Source organism: Gasterosteus aculeatus, chromosome 17 (assembly GCF_964276395.1).
Source record: "Gasterosteus aculeatus chromosome 17, fGasAcu3.hap1.1, whole genome shotgun sequence".
NCBI classification, from domain to species: domain Eukaryota; kingdom Metazoa; phylum Chordata; class Actinopteri; order Perciformes; family Gasterosteidae; genus Gasterosteus; species Gasterosteus aculeatus.
Genome location: NC_135705.1, coordinates 11,295,376 through 11,321,942, shown reverse-complemented (window position 1 = coordinate 11,321,942; position 26,567 = coordinate 11,295,376). Strand labels below are relative to the sequence as shown.

The 26,567-nt window shown below is 41.3% G+C and overlaps 3 protein-coding genes across 5 annotated transcripts; 1 reads left to right on the top strand and 2 right to left on the bottom strand.

Moving 5' to 3' along the window:
* Positions 1–1,146: 1,146 nt before the first annotated feature.
* Positions 1,147–16,339, top strand: LOC120835296 (arf-GAP with GTPase, ANK repeat and PH domain-containing protein 1). 2 transcript variants are annotated; one of them, XM_040204091.2, is made up of 20 exons: positions 1,147–1,586; positions 2,084–3,297; positions 7,121–7,179; positions 7,270–7,357; positions 7,524–7,609; positions 7,727–7,868; positions 7,954–8,088; positions 8,179–8,300; positions 8,473–8,634; positions 9,090–9,173; positions 9,378–9,482; positions 9,573–9,732; positions 10,291–10,419; positions 10,533–10,670; positions 10,803–10,862; positions 11,110–11,261; positions 12,060–12,150; positions 12,357–12,579; positions 12,757–13,060; positions 13,522–16,339. In XM_040204091.2, the coding sequence occupies exons 2-20, from the start codon at positions 2,169–2,171 to the stop codon at positions 13,807–13,809; spliced, it is 3,657 nt and encodes a 1,218-aa protein (XP_040060025.2). In that variant the 5' UTR covers positions 1,147–1,586; positions 2,084–2,168; the 3' UTR covers positions 13,810–16,339. The 2 variants fall into 2 exon arrangements, with proteins under 2 accessions (XP_040060025.2, XP_040060026.2); XM_040204092.2 differs by having other exon boundaries at positions 10,291–10,371; positions 13,522–15,145.
* Positions 16,340–16,915: 576 nt separating this feature from the next.
* On the bottom strand, positions 16,916–23,401 carry LOC120835320 (phosphatidylinositol 5-phosphate 4-kinase type-2 gamma). Of its 2 annotated transcripts, none has more exons than XM_040204175.2 (10): positions 23,087–23,401; positions 22,899–22,996; positions 21,753–21,849; positions 20,186–20,335; positions 19,368–19,514; positions 19,058–19,096; positions 18,415–18,528; positions 18,083–18,338; positions 17,838–17,941; positions 16,916–17,684 (listed from the first exon to the last, which is right to left on the bottom strand). In XM_040204175.2, exons 1-10 carry the CDS (start codon positions 23,387–23,389, stop codon positions 17,604–17,606), a joined length of 1,389 nt encoding a protein of 462 aa, XP_040060109.1. In that variant the 5' UTR covers positions 23,390–23,401; the 3' UTR covers positions 16,916–17,603. The 2 variants fall into 2 exon arrangements, with proteins under 2 accessions (XP_040060109.1, XP_040060110.1); XM_040204176.2 differs by having other exon boundaries at positions 23,083–23,261.
* Positions 23,402–24,491: 1,090 nt separating this feature from the next.
* LOC120835341 (insulin-like growth factor-binding protein 6) lies at positions 24,492–26,497 on the bottom strand. The gene is made up of 4 exons (XM_040204208.2): positions 26,027–26,497; positions 25,531–25,559; positions 25,326–25,445; positions 24,492–25,235 (listed from the first exon to the last, which is right to left on the bottom strand). Exons 1-4 carry the CDS (start codon positions 26,340–26,342, stop codon positions 25,122–25,124), a joined length of 579 nt encoding a protein of 192 aa, XP_040060142.1. The 5' UTR covers positions 26,343–26,497; the 3' UTR covers positions 24,492–25,121.
* Positions 26,498–26,567: the final 70 nt, after the last annotated feature.

Here is a 26,567-nt window from a genome sequence, read left to right as displayed (position 1 = left end):
ACAGAAAGTGACAAGTGAAAGTGACGTGTGCAGTGAGAAAGAAAGTGACCGGCGGAATGACGAAGTCAGTCAGTGGGGGACCGGGCTCTGTTGATGAGCCCGACTGCCGACAGGAAGAAACTGTTTGTGTGGCGGGAGGTCTTGGTCCTGATGGACCTCAGCCTCCTGCCAGATGGAAGGGGCACAAACTATTTTTGTCCGGGGTGCGAGGGGTCGGCTACAATATTTTTAGCTCGAGTAAACTATGTATGGTGCCAAAACTATTGACGCATCTTGTTACCTATCTTTGCTAAATACATTTATTTCCTCACATTTCTCATGTATTACAAACATTTCTATTAAATATAGATAAAATATATTTTGAATAGTTGTATTTACTCCCTTGCTCCTTGTAATATATATCATTTTTTTGTAATTGATGTTTAAAATTTTAAAATACTATTAATTATTAATAATTCATAAAGGTCAGGGAAAAGAAGTTCAACTTCAAGACTGAAAAAAGCATGCTCATGAACTTGGTTTTGGTCACCATTTCTGGGTAATGAGAACAGGGGACTTGGCGGACCCCCCTGACTACTCAAAAGAGGAAATATTTTTTAAGAGGACCCTTTTTTTTATATTTAAATTATATACTAATTAAATCAGTTTTGCTTCCACAAATTTCTTATTCTCTTTTTCAGTTGTATTCCCTATTGCAATGATCCATAAACATCCCGATTCATGCTGAGCAAAACCACTTCCTCACTCAGAAGGGACAGACAGTGATGCAGGCAGAGGGAGCAGGAGCTGCCCATAAATTGCTCTGGAGAAGGAGAGGGGAGAGACGGAGCTAGAGACGCAGCAGATGCATTGTCAGGAGCCGAGCTGAGGGTTTTTCCTCTCTCCCTCCCGCGTTTCTTTTGTTGCGTCGGTATAAAAATTGGACGCAGGTTGGCAAAGACGACCACCTGCAAGTCTCTCATCCACGGCCAGGTTGCTGGAGCTCGATCCAGTGTGTAGCTGGCTGTGCGGCAGGCTAACGGCGGGCTAGCAGGGGGAGAGGAGGGGGGCTGCAAGGCTCTGTGGCAGCGAGAAGAAGAGAAAAAAAGGAGGAGGGGCTGTGGTGGGCTTCCTCTCCCTCACAGACACATTTTATTGACTTGCTAATTGGATGGGGCACTCGGAGGAGAGGATGCGGTGACCGAGAGTAGCTGCTCTCCAGAGGAGGGATACAGGACCAGGGAAGTGTTACTTGGGATGCGTGAATCTGGCTGCTTCATCTCTTCTTCTTTTTTCATTCTGGAGACATAACAACAGATGTTTTTCAGCATCTCCCAGTGACCCTCACACCGTGCATGAATCATTTTATGCATGACATTGTCGAATGGAGGCGCCGGCTGCCCGACGCTCCATGACCAGTGAATGATTTAATTTTGATGTTTTTTGCACCCTGTTCCTGCTTTTTTTTTTTGTTCAAGGACTGATCGGATTTGGCTCTTTTTTTGTCAGCGTCGTTTGATACGAGTGGTAATCTAATGGCAAGATAATTTTTTCATCAAATCGAAAGGTACAAGAAACTGCAATGGATATTCCTTGGAAAAATGAAGGTAAGCTATGAGCGAAAGCCGAGACATGCACTCTGATAAGGTGGCATCATTTAGTGCCATGTAGATAAACGGATTAACCAAATGTATTGGCTGTTGCATAATTCCAGTCTGAAATCTGAGCCTGAGACATCAACACAGTGAAAATGTATGTCTCTTCTAGTTACCTATGTGTGTCTGCAAGTCAGATGCGAATACCTGAGTTTTAAGAAGGAAAGCAAAGAGTAGTAAGGATTATGAATGAATCAGTGGAAGAGACCCGTAGTATCTGTGTGCATTGAAGAGGATTAACTGAGGTGTTCAGAAAAAAAAAAAAGGCTAGACTCCTTTCACCACTGGGTCAGCAGTGTGAAAAAATACTAGAAATTTGCAATTCAAGGCATTTCCTTATTTTAACCCTTTGTAAAAAATTCTGAAAGGAAACTTATGCACAGGCCAGATATTAGACATAATCATCCACACAGGGTTTGATCTTAGATTTTCTTTCTCCTCTGCTCCAGTCCTGTCCTGGTTGCCATGACTTGAGATGTGCAGGTCAGGCTTGGTCCGAGAGCAGGTGCCACTTTGCTGAAGTCCGCTGTCCCAATGAGCAAGGCAAGCAACACACAGAGACGCACCACCTACCTCATTTCCCTCACTCTGGTGAAGGTTGAGGCCGTGCCAGAGGATGTAGCAGGGAACCAGAGGGAGGCTCTTCCAGAGGGGGAAGGGAGTCCTAGGAAGGAGGAGGAGGTGAGCAATGCCCCTGAAGAGGATGAAGGACCTGCGTGTATACCAGTGGGGAGAATAGAAAACCCACCGGTGGCAGAAGAAGTGGAACAGGTGCAGTATGTCAAGTATGGCAGCTCCATTGAGACCTGGGGGAAGCCTGAAAGGAGAGAAACTCATGGTCCCCAAAAGGACTTGTGTGTGTCAGTGGGTAAAAGTAAAGACACTTCTTTCGTGCATCCACCTGCAAGGCAAATGGTCAAAGTGTACGGAGGGACGACCTCCGAGGGAGCTGTGCGCAGAGAGGGGCCTCGCTCAGACGCCATGCGCCCTAAGACGGAGCTCTACAGAGAGCCCCCCGTGCTGTTCCTAAAGGGCGAAAATGGAGCGGAGCTGAACATTAGATCACGATGCAGCCTCCCTTTTTCCATCCCGCCGCAAGTCAGCCAGCGTCCCGAAGTTCTGATGAGGTCACACGCAGGAGGCAACCCTGCATGCTGGAGGGAACTCCGGGAGGCCAATGCAAGCCTGTATCACTCTGCAAGGACTTTGGATCGAAGGGATAACCACTTTGGGGACCAGTCCCCCTCCATGGCAGCTACAAGTCTGGGGCCTTACAGGGCGTCCTGGGCCGACAGCGACGGCAGAGGCACGCTCATTCGCCCGGGAGCTCCCGTCAGCGGAGGATTTTCCGGCATAATGACCAAGGACAGCCCTCAGGGGGAGAGATTTAAGACGGTCTCGGTTTCCTTGCCTGCACCTCCTGCCACCGACACCTACAGGCCACAAAGAAAAGGTACAAGCCGTACCCTGGACAACAGCGACCTACATATGCTCTCAGAGGACCTGAAGAAAGGGAAGGAAGGCCAGCGCGCTCCTCCCCGTGACAGAAAGGTGCTCAAGTTCATCAGTGGCATTTTCACCAAAAGTACAGCAGTGCCAGCCAGCGTTGGCACCGCACCACCCGTCTATCCGGCTGTGGAGAGGGGCTCCAGCGAGGACGAAGGTAAGGCTGTTCAATACATTTGTGTTAACATGATATGCAATTATTCTTATATTAAAATGCAATGGTAAACCATAACAAAGAGGGCACTTGATCACATACCAACAGAACAACAGGTGAAAAACTCACATCACATCAGTTGCTTTTACTTTAGCCTCATTTGGACTGAAATTAAGCCACTAACAAGACAATTGTATGTGGTTACATATTTATTGTCTTGTACAATGCCCCCTCTGCAGCAAGCCTAAATCCAGCAAATGCCCCCCTATCAGTTTCAGTAATGATACGCAACATTTCAAACATTTCAGTATTGTTGCTGTACAGAAAATGACACACAATGGCAATAGTCAATCATCGGTTGAGCATACATTGTGCCTATTGTCATGCAAAGTAGTTTCGAATAGGATGTAGCACTAAAATGAATATCATTGTCTATTTATTTTCAATTATAACAATATTAATAAAAATCATAATAATGACATGCTCCTTTTACATATATAACGCAGGACCATATGAGAGATATATTAGAAGATTAAATGCAGCAAACTTATTTTTAGTTTTTAAAATTACATCTCATCTCTACAAGAAAAGCTATGCAGCATTATTGTGTTAATATTGACAGTTATTGATCCAGTGGTATAACAATTGAAGATTTTCATTCAGAGGATTGACTGAAAATTATTGGACATTTATTTTGATCACAGATTAATTATTTTAGTTATTTTACAAGCGTTACACTTAGTTTCTTTTTTTCTCAAAATGTACTTGCTGCTTTTTATGCCAAATGTAATAGTTGTCAGTGTTTTGTGAGTTTGCACTATTGGGTTGAGCTACTTGAATATGTCACATAGAATTCTGGGAAATTACCATCGCTTTTTTCCACCATTTTCTGAAATTCATTAGATCAATCAATTCCTCAAATAGCCATATTAAGTGATAATGAGAGTAATTGTTGCAGAAAAAATATAATCAAACATAAAACTAAAAATTACAAACTAGTTCCAAATGGGATTTTACCTTAATCAATGTTTCTCTGAAAGTTTTAAAAGAATTTGAATTAAATTAAATTTAAAATAAAGGAATCTTTGATGTTTATTGATAAATTCTAAAGAAAAGAGTGTGGTGTCAGAGTAAGCTCTGAATAATTTGTCAATGAGTAAGTGGGACATGAATAATTAAGGATGGGGAGACACAGAGCTGTGTTCATCGCAGGAGTGAGGGAGCAGGAACCTGCTACTTCCTGTTGTGTGCTTGGAGTTAATCAACCTTCAAATGGAGCCTATTCATTCGGCGATGTTACGTTTGCAAACGACACTCTCAACATCATGTCTTGTGGAACTTTTAATTTCAGTATGTTACGTCAGTGTTCCAATGATAAATAAAACATAATTTATTCACTTTAATTCAGAAGATAATGGTCATCATTGTAAAAGCACATATTTTAGCATCATACCTGCACAGACTGGCATTGTGTCTTTATGCCTGTCACACACGTCGCTGTATCCATGAGAGACCATTTATTGTATAGAGAGCGAGGCTGGAGGCTTCTGGAAAATGGAGTTGCCATGGCAACAGCAAGCCTTGAGAGTTGCTGTTTGGTCTGTGGCGTGACGCTGTCGACGGAAGGGGGGTCTATGTGGGTGTGGGGGTTGCCCAAAGATGGGAAGGAGGCAGAGTCTCTGCGGTTTAAAGTTAGAATCTGTGTCACCAGTGAGGACAAACGGCCAACAATGTGGCTCCGCCCGAGCTCAGCACGACCCAACAGCTCCACTGTGTGTGTGTGTGTGTGTGTGTGTGTGTGTGTGTGTGTGTGTGTGTGTGTGTGTGTGTGTGTGTGTGTGTTTTCAAGCAGTATCTCGGTGTATCAGCTAATGATGGTTTCTGCATTGAGTTACACGGTGTGTGTACAGGATGTCAGCACTGGAAGTCATATGTGTTGGGGGAAATTTTCTGCATGTGTGTATATGAAGGTGTCTGTGTACATCTGCGTAGGTGCGTTGTCAGTGTTTATAGTGAAGGGTGTTTTACATACATTCCTTAAAGATGTGTTTTTTTTAATACTTTCAATGATCTTTCTTTAAACACTAGCGTTTATCTGTTGTCTTATTCCTTTGTTCAAAATAAATTCATCTCTATTTACTTTGAAGACCGTTTTTTTGGCAGAATATGAGAATGTTCAACAGAAACATATCCATGACCTGAGAATAACCGAACAGTTGTGTTAGTGCTGTGACTCCCACTCCAGTATATAATCAACAACTAACTTGCTTTCTATACCCTGTAAAAGTCTTGTCTAATCTGACTTATCGCTAAGCTGTTTCACAACAAACCTGCACAGCTGGTGGATCATTATGATCATACTTAAGAGATAAAGTGGATACATTAAGACGTAATGTTATATTTAACATCATGTAGGTTTTTGTTATTAACGCTCGATCATCATGAGAAAACACACTTTTATGATTGGTTATAGCTCATCTTAATGATGTAAAAGTTCTAATATGATGAAATGTGGTGCATTTGATCTTTACAGGCAGTTAAAACATAACCCACACACCCCGGTTTAACTGATAGATTTTGTCATAATGGGGTTGTTTTATATCTAAGTTTATATGGATCATGTTTAGTCATCTTCCGATGCAAATCAGAGACGGTCATGAACTGACAGAGGAATGAGAACACTTATCTCTGGAGATACTGACGCCTGCTGCAAGAGCAGCATTGCTAAAAGAGACATTTAATTTTTATCTGATATAAAATAAATTTGAACATAAAACAACCGGGATCACATTATTGATCCTTCAGTATAAATACATCAATCTTAACATGTCATTCTGTCCCAGGTTTAGCCTTAGAGAATTCTTCTCACAAGTAAGAATCACCAGTAGTAGCTTTACTTTCCTTTCCTATGCAGTGTCATCTTTTTATGGAATATTTTATAAATTCAACTCAATGCAACGTATCACTACAGGATAAGGCAGATTGCTGCTCTAGGGTTAGATCTCAAAAGCCGACAATAATAATGAACGCTCAAGTAAATAATAATAATACACTTATATTATATTACTTCCCTCTGCTGCCAATCAGATCTTTTAAAATGTATTTTTGAATCAGACCACAAAGTGGCATACTGTGTCATGCTCTAGTTTAATTCTATAAAACTCGAAAATGTGACGTACTGCACTGGGAACAAGATGAATTATCTCCCCACAGCTGGCTGAATTCTATTTTAAAGGATCAATACACTCTGAGTGACGAATAGAAGAATGCACGTCTTGTTAGGAGGGATTTTGCAGGGCCACCATCTTAAGAGGCAAAAACAGTGGCATGTTTAACAAAGCTTGTGTAAATATCCAGCATGCTCAGTATTTGGACTTGCACATTCGTACACTTGATTTAATTTTCTGGGTGCTCAAGCTGTGACTGTGTGTGGGAGCTCCAGCCTGGTGAGGAGACTTGGACTCTCTGACTCTCCCCCAGTGTGTTGTGTCCACAGGCAGTCAGGCCAAACCGGGCCAGTATTCAGTGAGAGCTCTAAATATACCTTCTATCTTTCTAATTGCAAAATGAGTTAGAAAAGAGACCAGCACTAGCACGTCTTTGTTCAAAATAACCTCTAGGTCTTAGGCTTAACTTACCTTAGCACAAAAAGGGGCCATGATTAGCCTTGTTAGACCTTTCAGCCCAGCTCAAGTAAACGCACACATACCCATAATTAAAGGGCTGAACTCTAAAAAAATACCCCATTTCTTCTTTTATAGTAAACAACAACATATTTTACTTTCTATTATTAATGATTCCCCTCTGCCCCTTTTTGGATCACCAGCCACATGCACCAACAGTCAAGAATGGACCATGAGCCAAACTGTCCAAGAGCTTCACCTGGTAAGCATCAGGACATTTACATTTACAAACTGGTGTCAGATCTGTTTATAAATTCATATATTCTCTCACTTGTGTGCTCGTGCTCTCCAGGGTGTTTTGGGAGGTCTGTGCAGTGGGAAGTCTGCTCTGGTCCACAGACACTTGACCGGAAGTTACCTGCAGCTGGAGAACGCTGAGGGTTGGTTTCACATGTCGTCATCTACAACCTTTATCTGTGTTTTTGTAGCACGCTGTCAGTACACAAATAACAATTGAGCTTAATGACATTAATGCATCGGCTTCTCTTGCCTAAGACGACAAACTTCAGCCAAGTCAAAGTGTGTAATTCTTTTGTGCATTTGCAGGGCGACAATACATTAAGGACGTCCTTGTTGATGGACAGAGCCACCTGTTGATGATCAGAGAGGAGACAGAACTCCCAAGTGCTCAGGTGGGTTTGTGGCTTTGTCCTTTGTTAACTAATTCATCTTGATAAAATGTAGTCCTCACTATTAGCCTGTTCCTGTTATTTTTTACTGCTATACTTCTGCTCCCCTCTTCTGTTCAGCTTACAACTTGGTTGGATGCAGTTATCTTGGTCTTCAGTTTGGAAAATGAGGCCAGCTTCCAAGAAGTTTACAGAATCTACCACCAACTGGCCACCCACCGTCCCGTTTCTGAGATACCTTTTGTAGTAGTGGGTACTCAGGGTGAGCCACTTGCACGCGGCATATGCTTTTACTCAAGTGTTTGCAGAGCTGAGCTTATATTCGTGATTCTTGCTCTTTTTTTTAGATAAAATCAGCAGCTCCAATCCCAGAGTAATCGATGATGCCAGGGCCAGACAGCTCTGCTCAGATGTGCGTCGCTGCACATATTATGAAACCTGTGCAACGTACGGGCTCAATGTCAACCGAGTCTTCACTGACGGTGTGTTTACAAGCCGGAGAGGGTGCCGCTGCATGAGATGCACATATATAATGGTTATCTGTAGTTTTTTACTAAGATTTTGTTCCACAGCTGCTCAAAAGATAATGACTGCAAAGAAGCAAGCTGCTCTTGTGGCTTCCTGTAAATCTCTCCCAAACTCTCCCAGTCATTCTGGCGGCTCCACCCCGGTTTCGGGTGTCTTTCCGGGACAGGTAACTTTGTTGAAGCCCATCTGTTACAAACTGTCATGAAAAAATGGTGCAAAGTCATACCATTTATATGTATGCCTAAATTGCATATTTTAGTCTTGCTGTCTGTTGTAACAAATTATTTCCCTTTTCTGCGCATTTGTTGTTTCTTCATCCCAAACCTTTCTCTCTTTAGGCCAGTAACGGTGGTCAGAGCAGTGATTACTCTTCATCACTTCCTTCTACTCCTGTGATCAGTCATAAAGAAATCGGCAAAACATTGAGAGGGGAAAAGCAAGACAGTGCCACGCCCGGGTCAGTCCGCAGTGCCACCCGGAGACGCACCTCCAGATTTGCGGTAAAATGAACTGTTTGTTACGCAAACTTTTGATTCACTTTGGTTGAACGGTGAAAGGAATAATTTCTGTGTGTTAAGTCTGTGGGCCTTTGTTTTTTTGTCTTGGTGGGATTATATTCAAAGGATTGAAATTGTCCCCTTTCAAATTATTAGGGATTATTTGATCAGTAATTCATATAAAAACAGTGATGCCACAGCTTGGGTAAGGCTGAGTGGCTGATACTCAACATGTTTCTATTGCCATCTCTTACATTTAAAAAAGTTTAAAAGCATTTAAAAAGGTATTGAAGTTGGTAGAAACTTGTCAACATGTCAACCTTTTCTGGTTTTAAATGACATGCAGCAACAACTTTGAAGGACAACCTTCATAATTCATGTGGTCTACATTATATTGGTCAACCAATGAGCCCATTGTGGCCTCTGATGCCATTCAATGGTTCTCGTGTTCTTTTCAGGGTCGCAGAGGCAGTGACTCCAACAGAAGGAGTGCAGACTGTATGGGAGATCTGGGCAGTGGACGCTTCATTCCCATCAAACAGGCAGGACACTGATTTACGCTTCAAATCAAATGTGTGAACGCGGTTTCATGTTGCGGAGTGATGAAGTCTTCTCATCTCCCAAATTGGCCTTATGAATAGAATAGTGTGTGTTTTTTGTCAGGCGCAGTCATCATGCTGTCGTGATGTGTGACACGAAGATATTTGCAAGAAATTCTCATTATTCAGTTTTGTCACCTCCACTAGGGGATCTTGCTAAAACGCAGCGGGCACTCGCTCAACAAAGAGTGGAAGAAGAAGTATGTCACGCTCTCCAACGACGGCATTCTGTCCTACCACTCCAGTGTCAACGTGAGTTAGTGTGTAGCACTGCATTATGGTATGCAAAGTCATCACTGACTCATGGTGGTTGATGTGAAATGGCTGATGTGTGGGTGGCAGGACTACATGCTGAATGCACCGGGGAAGGAGATGGACTTGCTGCGAGTGACGGTGAAGGTGCCAGGCAAGCGGCCACCTCGTGCTGTACCCGCCTACGGCCTTACAGTCGGACTCAATGGGCGCGTCAAAGATGCGCCGGGACCCGAGGGGGTCAGCCCAGGTCAAAGAGTTAACAAATACTATAAATCTTCTTTAGATGTCCCCCAAAAAATACAAATGCAAACAAATTCATCACTTAATTCGTGCACAGGCATAAAATAATAACTTATTCAAATGACAATGCCCTGGAATGACTCTCCAAACTGCTCCTGTTCTTTGTGGAGTTTGGGTACATTTAGTTTAGTAACCCGTAGTGCCATATGACCCTAAAGAGTGATGAGAAAGTATTGTTAAAAGAAAATAATCCCTTGTTTCTTGGATTTTAAGACGTCCTCTGTGAAGAGCGGTCAGGCTTCTGTAACAGAGAAGGAAAATATGCAAGTCAAAGCAAAATCTTTGCAAAAGGACGAAAGAGCATCTTCTTAAAGGGTCTTTTTTTTTAGTGCATAGACGTGAAAGAGACAAGAGAGAACTCTAGTACTCTTAATATTTTCTCTTTCTTTGGAGCTCACACAGAATCAGTAATGCTTTTAATATTTGTTTCAGTTGCTCTGCTTTACATTTGATGGTAGTGTGGATCACTTTATAATTGAGTGCATGCTTGCTGTTGTGTCTTTAGTCCCTGTGAGTGCAAGCAACCTCCTGCAAGTGGAGGAAATGGAAGGGCTGGGTGGTGCACTGTTCCTGAGGGGCAACAGAGGTGTGCAGCGATGTCCTTCGACTCTCTCTAACCACACTCAAAGTGTTGGTCAGTTAAGGCCCCTCATCTCTGCCTATGTTCAGCTTCAAAAATATGCACGTTTTGTACATACGAAACATGCAATACATTTTTGCATGTTTTCTCTGTGATGTGATTGGCAGACTCTGCAGTTGAGGGCGTGTCTAGCTCATCCTCCACCAAAGACTTAGGTTCCTCCTCGCCGCTGACGGACAGGAAGAAACATCGCAGAAAGAAAAGCATGAACCAGAAAGGAGATGCAACCATTGGCCAAGCAGATGGTAAAGCACATGAACTCCATATGAAAAATTGATAACCTTACATTATATTTAATACATAGTCACCTTGTAACATGTATTATTTACTCCATGTCTCTCTTTGATTTTTTTGTGTATTTTTCTGTTCTTGTGCAGCCAAGCGCAAAATGTGGAAACTTAAAAGCTTTGGTAGCTTAAGAAACGTAAGCAAGACAGGTAATGTCAGTCTGTCATCTTTCCAACTCTGAGCTTCTACAAATGTCTGTCTGTCTTCTTGTGCTCCTGTAACTTTAAGGAGGGGCGTTATATCCTATCAAGCAAAATCATTTTATCTACATGTACCATTTCAACACTTCACTAACTTGCTAAACTGCGGTCAGACATGGAGGCGAAACTGTAGTGATGAATGCAAACTATTAACATGATATTGATGATATATATGTTATATATATTTCTGTGTCAGATGAGGATAACTTTGACTTCCTCATCGTGTCGAGCACTGGCCAGACGTGGCACTTTGAAGCCCAGAGTGCGGAGGAGAGGGACTCCTGGGTCCAAGCCGTAGAGAGCCAGATCCTGGCCAGCCTGCAGCTGTGTGAGAGCAGCAAAAATAAGGCAAGAATGAACAAAATGCAGCAATCGTTTTGTTTCCAAATACGCAGTCTTGTGTTTCATGCAGTGGTGAAAATGCAATTTGTATTTGTGTTATTTGACCTCAAATGTCCCTGCTTGCATCAAGGAAGACGGAGTCAAACACTTGAGGTTGTGTGTATGCAAATCAAGGGCTGTGGGGCAATACTGCTACCCATTTAGCATGACATTGTGTCTTTCCATCTCATCAGATTAGCTTTTATTGCAAGTCAACAGAATAATTCTTCAGGCCTTAAGAATATGTGTTATGCTACATGAAAAACATACATATATAATCTGCACTTGGAAGTATTTGTAGGTTTGTGGGCTGTTTATTGGCACCCTGAGTCTACTGTCTAAGGATTTTTTTTCTCTCAGGAGAACCTGTCCTAGAATACTGTTGCTACTTTTAAAAGGTATGAGGGCAGCTCATTTGATTGGCTATTACCAAAACCCAGTGCATCTCCATGAGTGTGTGGGACAAACTAACATGCTGTCCACTGGCGGGCTGCGCTGGTTTCTCCTCTTGATTTGGCAGTACTCCATGGTGCTGAACTTGTTTAACCTTTCAAAACATTATAATTATTGTTATCTTTGTTAATAATAATTTTAATCGTGTCATGTATTTCTTTTTGTGTTATGAAAATTGTGCAGCTTTAAATGGTTGCAGAGTGATTCTATCCATCTGCGGCTTTCTTAGTTGGAGAATACTAACAACCATTGTGAAAAGTAATTAGTTTGCCGATGTTTCTCCATTTTAAAGACAAACTGTGTTTTCTACAGGCCCGCAGGAACAGCCAGAGCGAGGCAGTGGTTTTGCAGGCAATCCGCAACGCAAAGGGCAACAACTTCTGTGTTGACTGCAACGCTCCAAGTTAGTGACACACATTAAAAGCTTTTCTTCTCTTTCTACATCGTGTCAGTTTTGTTTAAAGGGGCGGGGTTTCAGGTGATAGTAATGTTTGGCACGTTGGCCACAGACATTTGAATGCCACATGCCACATTTAAAATAGTAGAATACTGTCATCTATATCTATATAGTTTAGCTTCAAACGTCTGCCTGTACCCTTCTCCTCCAAGATCCAACATGGGCCAGTCTGAACCTGGGTGCTCTCATATGCATCGAGTGTTCAGGGATCCATAGGAACTTGGGGACCCACCTGTCGCGGGTTCGCTCTCTAGACCTCGATGATCTGCCGCGAGAGCTGACGCTGGTTCTGAGTGCCATCGGCAACCACATGGTCAACAGCATATGGGAGGCTCGTACATTGGGCAGCCGTAAGCCAGCACCTGATGCTACACGGTAAGGGCCATGATATTATGAAATGTGACATGAGTACTGCTTCAGTTAAACGTTCAACAGTGTTTAGGTATGAGCCGCACAATTAGAAATGTGTTATTTGTCAGTAGAATCAAAGGGTCATTATTGAAGAGGAGATGAGGCTAAAACTACATAATTGTAATATTTTCTTTCTTTCAGTGAGGAACGGGAGTTGTGGATCAGAGCCAAATATGAGCAGAAACTCTTTGTGGCGGCATTGCCCCCTCCCTCTCCTGGCGAGGGCCCAGACATCACACTATCTGGCCGTCTTCTTTTGTCTGTGATGGAGCACAACCTCCCGAAGATGCTGCTCCTTTTGGCCCATTGCACTAAGGAGGACATTAATGCCCCTCTCAGCCTGGCGCTCTCCTGCAGGTCACTCGTAGCGCTGCGTCTGCCTGGCTCTGCCCTGCACGCTGCCTGTCAGCAGGCGGATGTGGTGATGACGCAGCTTCTCGTTTGGGTGCGTTTCCCTCCCTCTCTATCATAGGAAGCAATAACATCTTGTGTTGATCGTCTGATTTGTATCACCAAAGAAGTGCAATGCTTATTATGCGAGATAGTGTTACAGTTAAGGAGCAATTCCGGCAATGTGAAAGGATTTAAAAAGTCTTCAGAGTGTAACATTTAATGTAGATATATTTAAAACTGGCAAGATAATCATTGTTACCCTTGAATAACCTTTAACTAATTTCACAAAAAAAATGAACGCTTACAAAGAGATGACTCAGCAGAGCACTCAATGTGATCTATAAGTCTGAAAGGCAATGAAGCTCAATGAGTCACACTTTTTTGGATAATTTAAGGGGCGCAGATCAAGTTGCAATTAATTCTACGTGACAAAACATCTTTATAACTTAGAACCTACATAATTGAATCTAATTGAACCTACGGATTTATCTTCTTTTTTTTAATTCCCTTCAGTATGGCTGTGACGTTGGGCTCCGGGATGCTCAGGGGCGGACAGCTCTGGTTCTGGCTCGCGGCGCTGGCAGCCAGGAATGCGTCGACATCTTACTCCAGTACGGGTGCCCAAATGAACCGGCCTCCTCCTTCTGCGTCGCCACGACAGTTGGTTTTGCAGCAGCTGCCACGCCGAGCTTCCCTGTTGCCATGACGCCGAGCCTGACGGTTGCCACAACCCTCAAGATTTCGCACAAGAGCGGCGGCGCCAGCTTGAGTTACAGCACCTCTAGAAGAGCAGTGTCGTAATCTAATGTGCTGTGGTAGAGGGTGCGTGTGTGTTTGTGTGGAAGACAGAACGTGTCACTTTGCCCTCATACTGTCCCGCACCTTCTGCGGGACTGTTGTGGCCAGATGTTGCACTCCTGAGGTTTTAAAAACGGTGTGTGTGTATCAGGAATGAAACCACACACTGTTGACTGCGCAGGTAACAACACTTTACGTCTCCCACGATCTAACCAAAACAAAAAGAGAAACTGTCCAGACACTTTCTACTTAAGAGAAAATAACATGACATTACATCCAGACGCCTCTGCGTTTGGAACCAATAGGAATGTATTGCACTGTATACCAGCTGGTACGATTCATACGTCATCATGCAGTCAATTCGATTCTCCACTACGGTAAGAATCAGAGTTTACCTTTGGCCTCAAAAAATGTATCCGACTTTACACACTAATGTATTTAAATACTAAATGCATCCACACATCGCAACTTTATGAACAACTAATTTTAAATTCAGAGTGCATATTCTGTTCAACACCTCATCCACTGCATTAATAATGTAATAAAACAGACTTCACAGTGGCTAAAAAAAAAGGCGCTGCTTTAAAGAAATTCTAAAGAATTGTATAGAAATGCATTGATAAAGATATAATTCTGAAAGTTTGAAAGCTCCGTTTTAGAGATTACTATTGTACGATCTGTACAGTTGGTTCTGTGTATAAAACGGTCTCTTGTGGCTGTTTTCCTGTACAGCATCTTGGTTTGGTTTTCCTTTAACAAGCAGTGGATTAACTCTTTGCCATCCAAGACTGAGATTTCTATGTTATGTCATTTGTATCAATGTGTGTGACATTCATTATGACTCCCGCCGCAGCTCATCATCAGGGCCAGTGTAATATTAGATGTGTAAATGCCTTGATTTTGATTGAATGTATACAAAAACAAAGGGTTTGAGGTCATTATTTGTGTTTTCCAGGATGATACAGTTTTTGTGGACTGTCAGGGTGTTTTATTTTTTATTTAACTAATAGTACTCCTGTTGTGACTAATAGAAAGTATGTTTTGATAGATTACAACTCTGCAAAGGTTCTGATCTATAAAACTGGGCCTTTGAATGACTATGATTATATTTGTGAGCCGATAAAAATTAACATGTAATAGAGGAATGTTGGCCAACCTAGTATGTTAAAAAAGGCATAAAAACCAACCCTCCTGCAGTACTGTATGTATTTTTGTGTTAATCTGAAGACTCAGCTGAGTGTACATGTCTTTGATGTAAACATCGCTCTCCATTTGTATTTTTTTACTCATGCAATGATTCATGGAGCATTCACTATAATACACTCAGGCTACGGCCCAAGCTGTGGTGTTCTGTGCTAAGTTGTGAATTTTTCCATGTCTGGCTTCATCTCAAAAAGGGACGAGCTGAATTTTTTATCATCTGTTCATTATTATCAGCAGCCGTTACTGAGGGGGAGGGAAGCTCCAGCAAGCAGCAACTTAATGCGGTAGAGTTGCATCACATAGAGTTCGAGAGGTGCTTTCTGGACACTCTGACACTCGATTTAGGATTTGAGCATCTGATCAAACCGGCACTTACTGGCTGCAACTCAATTCTTCTTTTCTAGGTCGAGCTCGTAGACTTATTTCGGTACCTTAAATACCAGGGCGGAGAATCAGTTTCATCCATTCACAATAATGTGATTGTTGTGAGCAAAATCGCATCTAGACACAAAAGTGTGTTTAAAAACTGATGAAATGTATATGTTCAGGAACCACATTGAAATATCAATCAATACACCAAGTTAAATAAGTATTGAACACGTCACCTCAGTAAATATCTAATCAAAGGTGCGATTGACATGAAGTTTTCACCAGATGTCGATAACAACCCAAGTAATTCAAACATATAGAGAAAACAAAAGCAATACTTTGTTGGTAATGACCAAAAGCCTCCTGTGTGGAGAAACTTTGCAGGACAGACATTTCTCAGCTGTGATCTTTGCCTATTCTTCCACACAAACAGTTAGTGGGCCTCCTCCATGAACTGATCTCCGTGATGCTCCCAACATGATGTATTATGGCATCCAGAGAGTTCACTTTTGGTCCCATCTGACCAGATTATATTCCCTCAGTATTTCTTAAATGTTGTGAGACAAACTTTAAACGAGCTTCAACATGCTTTTTCTTTAGCAATGTATTCTCGCGGGGTGAGAGTGCACACAGGTGTTACAAGCTCTTTCTGAAGCTTTTCACAAGCGGTCTTTGGCTCTCGGACAATTATTCTCAGTCCTGTGTGAATGTTTCAGTGAGCACCTTTGAAGACTTTAAAGGTGCTCACTGGAACATTCGGAAGTTTAGAAATCCTTCTGTGACCAATGCAGTCAGTGTGTCTTGCAACGATAAGGCTGCGAAGGTCTTGAGAGAGCCCTGAAATACATTTACTGGGAGAACTCTTGACGTGTTCAATACTTATTTTACCTGCTGTATATGGTTTGCATACATCAAACAGTTCACTCAGATAAACAATAAAGCTGTTGTTGTTTGCCCAAAATGTTATGTTTTTAATCAGAATTTTGGTTTATAAGTAAATATATTTTTAAAAATAAGCAGCAGCAACCTTGTTCCTTGCAAGGAGGTCATGTTTTCGGTTTGTTTGGTACGTCAAAGATTACAGAAAAACTATTAGGCTAGTTTGAATGAAACTAATAAGGCTGAAGCATGGGCCAGGGAAGAACCTTTGTATCGGATCCGGATCACAGATAAAAGACACACGTTATTCATCACTTTTCGTTCAGGGTTGTGTTGTCTGCACACAGGGCACACCTTCGCTTGAGCCCAAACGTGAGCCCAAATTCTGATATTGATTTTGATTCCGTTGATACATCATCATTCAAAAGCAGGGGAGCAACACTATTTTTACACAAACGTTCTTAAATAAATTTACAGTTTAATAATTTGCACCTATGGTGCCGCTCAGTTGATAAAAGTGTGTATAGCTTCAACTACAATAAACACTGAGCTGAGATGAGTGTAGCCCTTCAGCACCATTGGGAATGTGTAAATCTTTCCAGTTTCAGTCTTCCAAAACACAAACATCATGCTGCATGGAAACAAAGACAAATGTGTGTTTACTCTTTGTGAAAACCGATTTTATTAGCACATAATTATCATATCATAACTGATGATACATTCACTGATAAACAACAATTGATTTTAATTAATTTACATATATTCATGTAATACTTAACTGCTAGATTGTTAGATATCATTCAATTCCAACATATTTTCACATTAATGTAAACTGTCAGTATTTACCGGATGGTAAATCATTCACATTGTTATATTGGTGTTATTTAATTCTTCATTTGGGAACATCAACCATAACAGCTTAAATCACACACTGCTGATTAATAGGAGATTTTTCCTAATGGAAACCCCAGAGATTTCCTCTAATTATTCTAGTGTTGTCACTGTTGGGAAAAGAAAGAGTAATAAATTAATATTTAAGGAGAAATCATACATATTCATACTCCGCAACAGCAAGTAAGACTTTTTAAAATAATTTTGTGTTCATGAGTTTTTCTAACCATCTCTACCTCACACTGAATTCGTGGGTGGGTTATTGCCCACAGAAAACTCATTAAGAAAACTCTTTCATCTGTCTGCAGATTCCAGTTCTTCATTCAAAATAAATGCACAATGTCATGAACGGAGAATACACCTTGTGATCACATTTCAAGTGATGTCCGTTTGAGAGAAGTGTTGCATCGAGAGAGTCCTCTTGTATTAAATAATGATGGGACTGAATCATTGAACTAGGCAAAGATCTTTGTGATGAACTCCCGGATACGTTTAGCGTACTGCTCTGGATGAACTGTTGAGATTTCTGCTCCTGCCTAAACACACATACACACACACACACACACACGCACACAACAGTTGCTTAGAGACACTTGAATGGAAAATTTAAAAAAAATAACACTTTCCAGTATAGAGATGTAAAGACCGAAAATGCCAACGGGTCCTTTTAAAGGCCGCTGGTTTCTCACCCCGTGCTTGACCGCTTTGGCAGCGTGCGCAGCTTTCTTCTTAGTGTCGTACTGCGTCAGTACGTCAATCAGACCCATGAAGTACACTTCCCTCTGGGGTGCACCTGCGCGGGAGTCGTGACAACATTTGGTGAGTGATATAAACATATGATATTATCACCTACATTACAGCATGAGAAGAGGTTTAGGCACATGGGCTCAAACAACCTACTTAAACTTGCCAGAGATCGGTTGTCCGGACTCACCTACGGCGCTCTGAATGGCGTACACATCCACGTAGGGGTCAAATTCCCCAGGACCCATGGGTTTGAAGGAGTTCATATAGCCACCGATACCCTCGGGTGAGTTGGATCCTGGAGCTGGAGCTGTGCTGTTTTCCTCCTCCTCTTCCTCTTCATAGGATGACTCCATCTCCTCCTCCTCCTCCTCCCTCTCAGCCCGTTCAACATCGTGGATGCCGAGCAGCAGGCTGTAGTCCATGATCCTCATACGCACCAAAAACTGCAGCAAGAGGACATGCACACAATGATGTCAGAGATAACAACGCCTGCATGCTTCTTCAGAAGTATTTTCTCACCTCGATATCTCTGTTCAGCCTATCCACAATCTTCTCCTTCTCCTCGTCGCTGACATAAACTTTTTGCATGTTATTCCTGAAGTCTACGTCTTTATACGTGGGCAGCTCCTTCACCTGCAAATAAAGAGTGAAGGTCATAAACCTTTAGCCCCGTGATAACAGTATTCATTCATATTTTTCTCAATAAATAAGGCAGATGTTGTTATCCCACAGGTGTCAGACGTTGACTGTGCTATTTGCTCTCAGAATTCAATTTGACCCATTTATCCACTGCAACCTACTCACTACACATACTTTTTCACCCTTTATACTACCACTATCATTATTTTGTGATACCACTAAATTATTCTGGCAGAAAAGTCTTTCTTACAGAAACCCATCTAACTGGCTTACTATTGCTAAATTATGTAGCATATTCAACTTGGCTGGGTGCAAATATCTACATGTGTCTGCCTGTAATTTAACTTGATTTATTTTAAAGGTCGTCAAATACTCTAACTACAACACTTGTTAACTTGTTAATGGAAACAAATCTCTCTGCGTCCCTTTAGCAAATAGGCAAGTATCAACGCAGTTGTCGGACTGCAGAAAGTTCAGTTCAAGCTGAGCTTGTGGGACAACCATTACAATAATTAGATCTCACCTTCTCTTTAAAACTTGCTTCACGGGACAACAGGGACCCCTGAGGAGAGAAAAGAAACACTACAGAAACCATTCTCACACATTACGCCACAAAACAAATGATACAACCAGCAGCTGCTGAGAGTCTGTGAACGTCTTCACACGTGATGCATGAATAGACATGAATCCAACCACCTCGAGGGCAAAGTGAGCTGAATCAAGACAAAAAACACAGCATAGATGCTCTGACGCACCATTCCGCTGGTGTGGCTGTCCATACTGATTACAGTCTCTGAATGATCATCTTGCTACATACCCCGTGCAGGATTTACCTTGAGGTCATACTTCCTGTGAACGTGCAGTCTGCAGCTGAACATGTTCCTCATAACCACCAGGTATGTATCCTCGCTCTCCACAGTCACTCGGTACATGGCCAGGAACTGAGGCAGCAGTGTGCTGCCGTGGCAGGTGACGATATGCTAGAGTGCACAGCAGTGAGTAGACAGAGAATGGTGAGAAAATAAAGTAGACATCAACCCAGCAGCATGTGAGTGAGGCCACACTACGTTTGCTCTTGTGTGCACATGCAAGTGATGCAGTACACAGGCCTGCCAATGGTTTCACACCAAACAGATCCCCTGGTGGCAGCAAATTTACATTAAGTGCTTGATTTAATGTGCTTTATTATATAATGTCACAGAAAGTGTATGAAACACATTTGTAAGCCCCGAGTATACAAACAACATGATTTGGTGAGCATAACATGTTTTTGTTTACAAGAAAACAAGGGCTGCAGCTATGGATTATTTTAATAATCGCGTATTCTAAATTAATAATGGAATTAATCATTTCTTTCATTAGTGGTTGTTTTATTCAAAATGCCTATCCATGAACTCTGGTCATGGATCATTACATATAAAAAGAAAAAACTCTGTTTGAAATTCAAAAACTCATCCTCGGGCTTTGATGTTGTAAAACCTTTGCCATGGCAACCAGGGTTATCACAGAAGGCGCAGGAAAAAACGAGTGCACCATATGTGAATGATGAAATGAATCCTCAGAATCTACTAGTTGGAGTTAATAACAGAACATGGATTAACAGACATCACTGAGAAAGGACATTTAAACCTCCCACTAAGTGCATGTGTACCTGGTGATACTCAGAGAGGATGTGGTGCATTTCTTCCACCTCCTCACTGGAGATTTCTTTTACTACCAAAGTGCGGTCGTATGATGCCAGTAGCAGCTTCCCGCCTTGCCCCTCTTCGTCCTTTATTGGGGGACTGCGGGCCAGAGACACCTGTTGTTGAGGGAAAGGATGGCATCGCTGAGCAACGAAGGACAGCAGCTAAACAATACATCTGCCCAGTGGAACCTTTTACGTCCGTCAGCTGTCGCTCAGTTTAAAAACTCCGAAACACAATATTTTATGTAAACAGATCATACATCTGAACTATCCAATGGATGTTAGAATACATTAAATGTAAAGAGTCAAATTAGATCCTGTATCTGAACTATACCGTTTTTTATAAATCTTTTTTTGATAAATTTGAGCTTTGGTAAATGATAGTACAGTGCTTAATTTAGTCCAGGCTGTCTTATTGCCGGTGGTATCAAAAGCCACAATAAAAATTACAAAGCCCAATATAGGTATATGCATATATATGAAAATATATATATATATATTACTGATAAAAACTAAGATAAATGATAATGCTATAAGAGACATGCTAATAATCTCATGAACATGTACTTTCAGTTGTTCATCTGTGAAGATTACAATCCTTTGAAACCATTTCTACTACTGAGCTTGTCATTTGGGTGTTTTCCAGAATTCTGGTTTTGTCCTGGCACCCGTGCTGGAGCTCACATAAAAAGAAAAATCTTTACTTGGTATGCAATTTATTTTATTTTATTGTACTGTGTATATATTGTGCATTTTTCATTTCTTATTGTAATTACTGTACTATTGCGTACAAATTTCCTCTTAGGGATGAATAAAGTATCTATCTATCTATCTATCTCTCAATGTATCTGCGTTCTATCCCCTAATAAATACAAGCTTAGGGGTAGAGGCAATTTCTTTTCAAACTAGCTGCTGAGATACTCCAGAGTTGTGCCCGAGAAGAGCAGGATGAAATCCGGTGTACAAAAGTGGTCTTTTTCCATCTGAAATTTTCAAACAAAACGTGTGAATTGTTGATGGTGTTCAACCATTTCTGAGTTTTATTTCAACTTGTATTGTATATATATTTATCATCCTTATGCATCCCGTTGTTGGCTGTCATTTTCAGCCATTACTCTTCCTCTAAGTTAAAATTATAAAAGGCATAGTTGAGTTTGTATTATGGCGAAACACAAAACATTTTGTATGCTTTGTTTTAAGACATGAACTGCATCACTTTTGTAGATGTGGAGAAATTTAACTTTTATCAGCACATTTGCCTCACATCAATTGGGTGCTAAGCAAATGTGCACTAAGCTGAACAGACGATGACACTCTGTCTGCCACCTGGCACATGCAAATATGACACAAAGAAATGCAAATTTAGAAGGGAGCAGCTCAACACACGCAGAAAAAAAACGAAACATTGAAAACCCTTGAATCATTTGTGTTTGTGTTTCATCTACCTCACTTCACAGGAAATATCTTGTTTTTATTCACCTTTTTTTTTGGCACAATCCGATGATGATTTACGGTGAGGTCATAGTCTTACCTGGTAATCTTGGTCCTCGATTCCAAAGTGTTCTCGCAGGTTTCTGAACACCTGTGGACAGTAGTCCTTGAATTTGAACTGTCCCGGAAGTTTCTCTCTGTGGAACAATTACATGATCTAAGAAGAATGTGGCTTCATATGCTGCAACTTTCCTCACACAGCATCGGATCAGTAAATGAGGTTGACTATAAGCAACACTGGAGCTGCCAGTGCTTCATTAAATAAATATCAAAGAAATGTAGCTCTCCTTTTATAACATGTATGTAATAACATGTTCAAATCACTTGATCAAAAGGTTCACATGGTTAAATGTAATAGAGATGGTAACAATCGCAAATTGTGTTTATTATTTAACAATTAACAATTTAACAATTTGTTTTTCTATAATGACACTAAAACATGAATTACTTGTGTGTTTAAAGGCCCGTTGGTGTCTCCAGTTTTTTAACAGTCCAAATCAATAATGGCATCATTAGTTATGTTTAAACTATTCAATTCTTAAGTACTTTCCATATCAGCTGACATGAAAAATGTTCAAGTTAATCTCACTAGGTAAAAGCTTATCTAACTTGAGAAAACATACTTCATTGTTCCTCGCTTCATAAATCTTTACACAACTGGGATTCCTCTGTGGATTAAAGGATTATTGAAAGCCAGTCAAGTCTTGCACTCTGCATCTGTATAGAAAATGAACCGCAGGGCGGACGCAGTTTACAGCACAGTTTTCAGTAATAGGTTTTTGTTATGTTGTGTAAAGCCCCACGTTTTCTGTCTAAAATGTCAATTTAGCTGTTTTCTGTCTTGTTTGAATGCAACTCATGAATGTTCTACACAACCACTGAAAGAAATGCTTTTCCAACTCATGCAGTTTCTCTCTTTTGCATCACCCTGACAACATTGCACACGGCACACTGTGTTCAAGCTAAATTAATAGTGCTTTCATCTCCAAGGATTTTTTATCGTTAGGGACATTGGCTGCAGCCATGGTAGTATTGTTAGTGTAAAAAAATATGGTCTCGCTATAATTTCTGATAAATACAGGGGTTCATATAATTCACATAAACTACAAAAATGTGCGTGAATCACAGGAAGAGAAGGATGAAGGTTCCTACAATGAGACGGAGAGAGTTGAGTGGAGCACAGTACTTGTTGAAGAGGTGGTTGCTGACTTTGATCTTGGTGCTGGCTTTGAAGTCGTCTGGAAGCAGCATGACAGGTACGGGCACATGGCTCAGGTCATTAATCTGCGCATGACGGTGGATGAACAGTTAATGGACATATTTGCTCACAGATATCCATCTATAATACTTTGTGCAAGCGGCCCACGTACCTACCGAGTGATTGACTCCCCACATCAGGACGCTCAACACGGGGTCACTGCCTCTGAAAACCTCCACTTTCTGCTGCACAAAGTGCTTCTTTTTGCTTTTCCTTTTGGGCGCCAGAGTGTTCAAAAGGTTGGAGGTGTTCCCAGGAGAAGACATCGCACTTCTCAAACCGTTCCTCACTGTGTGAGCAGGGTTCCACTTGTCATCCGCTGCTTTCTGTCTATGTAAAGTAGCCTGAGGTCCAGCTGGTAGGAGTCTCTGCAGCAACCTGCTGGTGGTGTGGTGGAGTGCGTGCAGCATCAATGACATCAAACACCGACAAACCCGGGACAATAATCACCATCATTATGGAAGCATTTTTGCCCCACTTTTTAGAAAAAGTCCTTATGATGACATACTGACTCATAATTATGAGTTAGCATCTAATAATTTTGAGGTAATATCTTATAAGTATGAAAAAGTCATAATTAAGAGATTAAGTTTGTCATAATCATGAGATAAGTCATAATGCTTTCTCGGGTAGACTGAGGGTGGAATGCTACCTTTACATGTTATTTGCCACTGATAAGGCCACACAAATATATATCCTTATAGTACCTTTGTCAAACTTTAGTTAGTAAATGTGTGTAACTGGTTACTAATTTGCTGTGGGCTTGAGTTCTGAGCAGTTCAACCAGAGGAACTTGAGCTTTTTGTCATTTCCTAATTTAATAAGAAGTCATGAAAGTATTCAGTATTTTGGATGAAAAACATACTAAAGTTTAGAAGTACAGAAATATTGCAGTTTCTTGATTTGAATATTCTAAAACATCCCATATTTATCTTGGGACCCCATGATAACACCACATCCGCCTTGTTTGGAGCCCCTCTCATGCAATGTATTTAATATCTTATAACTTTATCTAAATGATAAGATGAGAGACAAATATCACACCTTTCAGTTCAATAAAACTAAAACTGTACGTTTTAGGGAAACTATTTTTATTTCATCTTTTATTGACTCTCATATATTTCTATTTTCCATTCGGCATAAATAATTGTTAAACGTTTCACAATGTTTGGTGGATCTTTTCACAACTATGTGTTTGGGGAGATGATAAACTGTCATAATGGTTTTACTGCAGCCAAATTCTAATTGAGTTTGATCTCAAAGTGCCTTTAATCTCCTTTCTGTTGAGTAATAGATATTCATGACTTATTAATAATGTAGGCCCTGTGTGATGTTATAAGAATTCTTCATAAAGTTACATCTGATTGTTACTGTTCAACAGTGCATTAATACAGCAAACACATGGTAACTTTGCTTTCTTCTTCTTTTTCTTCTTCTTCTTTATTCATGATGTTAGTTTAAATACTCCAAAATAATCAATTGGTTCTTAAAAAAGACAAAATCCTCAAAGCATCGACAAAGTTTCTTGTGAGCATGTTTGCTTTATTGACTGGATGTCAGATTTATTCTTGTGTTCAAGAGGCACATTTTCTTCATATTGCCCTCATGTAATTCTGCATTGGAAATTCAGGTTTTTAAAATAATACCTTGGCTGCTCTAGTGGCCAACCACTGATAATGCCTTATTCAGATAATATTAATATAAATATCATATTTAATGTAACATAAATAGGATTACATCTATAGAAATATGTACAGCAATTACAGTTATTAAATCAACGTAAAAAGTACAAAACGTACATATAATTATGATGCAATGATCCAAATCATATTGTTAAAGATTCTGGTCAATGCCTGGAAATAACATACATATATATACAGGGGAAAAAGTCGCCTGTCAATAAATATTTGATATGGTGTTCTTTTACATCTCATATCAGTTGATCTGACAGTAATGTTTAATCATTACACTCTGAATATGTTCAGTAGAGGGCGCAGGCATACAAAGTTACACCTGATTTGGAAACAGCTTCTTTTTTTTGGAGAGCTGTTTCTGTCTGCTTTGAGCTCAGTTACGTTCTGTATTGGTGTTCCTTCATCTTCATCTCGTATCGGTGATGAAGCTCCAGCCTCCTCTGCTTCGGTCCAGGCATCATGCATTTGAACAGCTCAGGCCTCCCCTCTGTTTAGTGCTGGAGGAGACTGGCATGCCGTTCTGATCCACACACCAGCAATTGCCGCGCCGCTTACCTCGAGACGACCAACACTGCACAAACAGAGCAAACAAAAGGTTATTTTTGCAGCTGGAAGTACAACCAAAGCGTGTGATAGTGAGCCGCCTTATTTGTGAACATACCTGCTTCTTCCGAAAGAAACCCCGTTTGTCACAGTTGGGCATGTACATATGGTGATGCAACTTAAACACATGGGCATCAAGACCTTTGATAAGTGAAGTCAGCAGTTTACGACACGGCGTCTGCGGGGAAAGATCGACAGATAGTTTACCTCATGTCCTGTTCCTTTGAATTATTAAGGTCATTAGATGAAGACGATTTAGTTACCTCATCTGGATCCTCAGTAGTGGCTTGGTCTAGGATCGGACACAGACAAAAACATTAACCATCACTTGCTACATACAATAATCAACATTCATTTTTATTTCACTGTGAGGTCAGCTAGAATTCTTCTTCTTTATTAACTCATGAGAAAAATATTTTAAATCAATGGTATACTGTGGGCCCTGAGCATTTCGTTTTTCATGCCCACTGTGATTGTTTACTACATCTACTGCTCTTGAGTAACAGCTTGTCTGGGGCTCGGCAGTTGGGCTGTGGAAAAATGAAGTCATTGTGTAAAAATACAGGTGTGTGTGTGTGTGTGTGTGTCTCTGTTCGCATTCCCTCATAACTATCACAAACCCACATGGAAATCATAGCGGGATTGATTGAACATACATTTTCTGGTTAAATATAAAATGTAATGACGTCACCCTCTCAAAAACTGACAGATGAATCAAGAAACGGTGAGTTTTAAAAACGTGTCTGAATTTCATCTTACCTACAGTCTGGACATTTTCAGTCGGTCCGACGCCGCTGGCATTGGTGCAGACTCCCCTGCCTTCCAGAAGGGCACGCAGGGGCCTCGGCTCATCCTCTGAAGGTGCACAACGTAGACCCGCGGCGCAGCCCACCGTGTAGACCCCGCATGGTTCTCCAACAGCCGGGGCGGTGGAATTTGAATCTGCCGTCGGCTGGCTCTGCGTGGACTGTGATTTACAGGTGGGACATCCTCTGGACGGGGTGGTCAGCACCGCTGAGCTCAACAAAGCCGGCTGCAGGAGGAGCAGCGCCAGGACGTCTAAATACAGAAGCATCTTACTCTGAAAGTTGCCAACTATTAAATGTTAGCAGTAACAGTCTCGGACAACTGACTTGTTGACTGAGGAGTCTTAGGTTAGAGCGTCTGACTGCAGTGTGTCGAGAGGTGGATCGAAATTCCTTCAAGCGAAGGTAAATGGATAATGAGGCTGCCAGACACGACCGGCAGCAGCTTTTAAAGAGTCGAAAGCAGTGGGGAAAGGTATGGGAGGGTGCATGAT

Excerpts from the sequence above, each read along its gene's own strand:
- LOC120835296 (XM_040204091.2), top strand. The coding sequence starts at position 2,169 with ATGAGCAAGGCAAGCAACACACAGAGACGCACCACCTACCTCATTTCC. Across the intron at positions 9,733-10,290 it reads ACCCGAGGGGGTCAGCCCAG|TCCCTGTGAGTGCAAGCAAC; the intron begins GTCAAAGAGTTA and ends TTGTGTCTTTAG. Across the intron at positions 10,863-11,109 it reads AAGAAACGTAAGCAAGACAG|ATGAGGATAACTTTGACTTC; the intron begins GTAATGTCAGTC and ends TTTCTGTGTCAG.
- LOC120835320 (XM_040204175.2), bottom strand. The coding sequence starts at position 23,389 with ATGTCATTGATGCTGCACGCACTCCACCACACCACCAGCAGGTTGCTG. Across the intron at positions 20,336-21,752 it reads TCGAGGACCAAGATTACCAG|GTGTCTCTGGCCCGCAGTCC; the intron begins GTAAGACTATGA and ends CCTCAACAACAG. Across the intron at positions 17,942-18,082 it reads CGCCATTCAGAGCGCCGTAG|GTGCACCCCAGAGGGAAGTG; the intron begins GTGAGTCCGGAC and ends ACTCCCGCGCAG.
- LOC120835341 (XM_040204208.2), bottom strand. The coding sequence starts at position 26,342 with ATGCTTCTGTATTTAGACGTCCTGGCGCTGCTCCTCCTGCAGCCGGCT. Across the intron at positions 25,446-25,530 it reads CTACTGAGGATCCAGATGAG|ACGCCGTGTCGTAAACTGCT; the intron begins GTAACTAAATCG and ends CTTTCCCCGCAG. Across the intron at positions 25,236-25,325 it reads GTTTCTTTCGGAAGAAGCAG|TGTTGGTCGTCTCGAGGTAA; the intron begins GTATGTTCACAA and ends CTGTTTGTGCAG.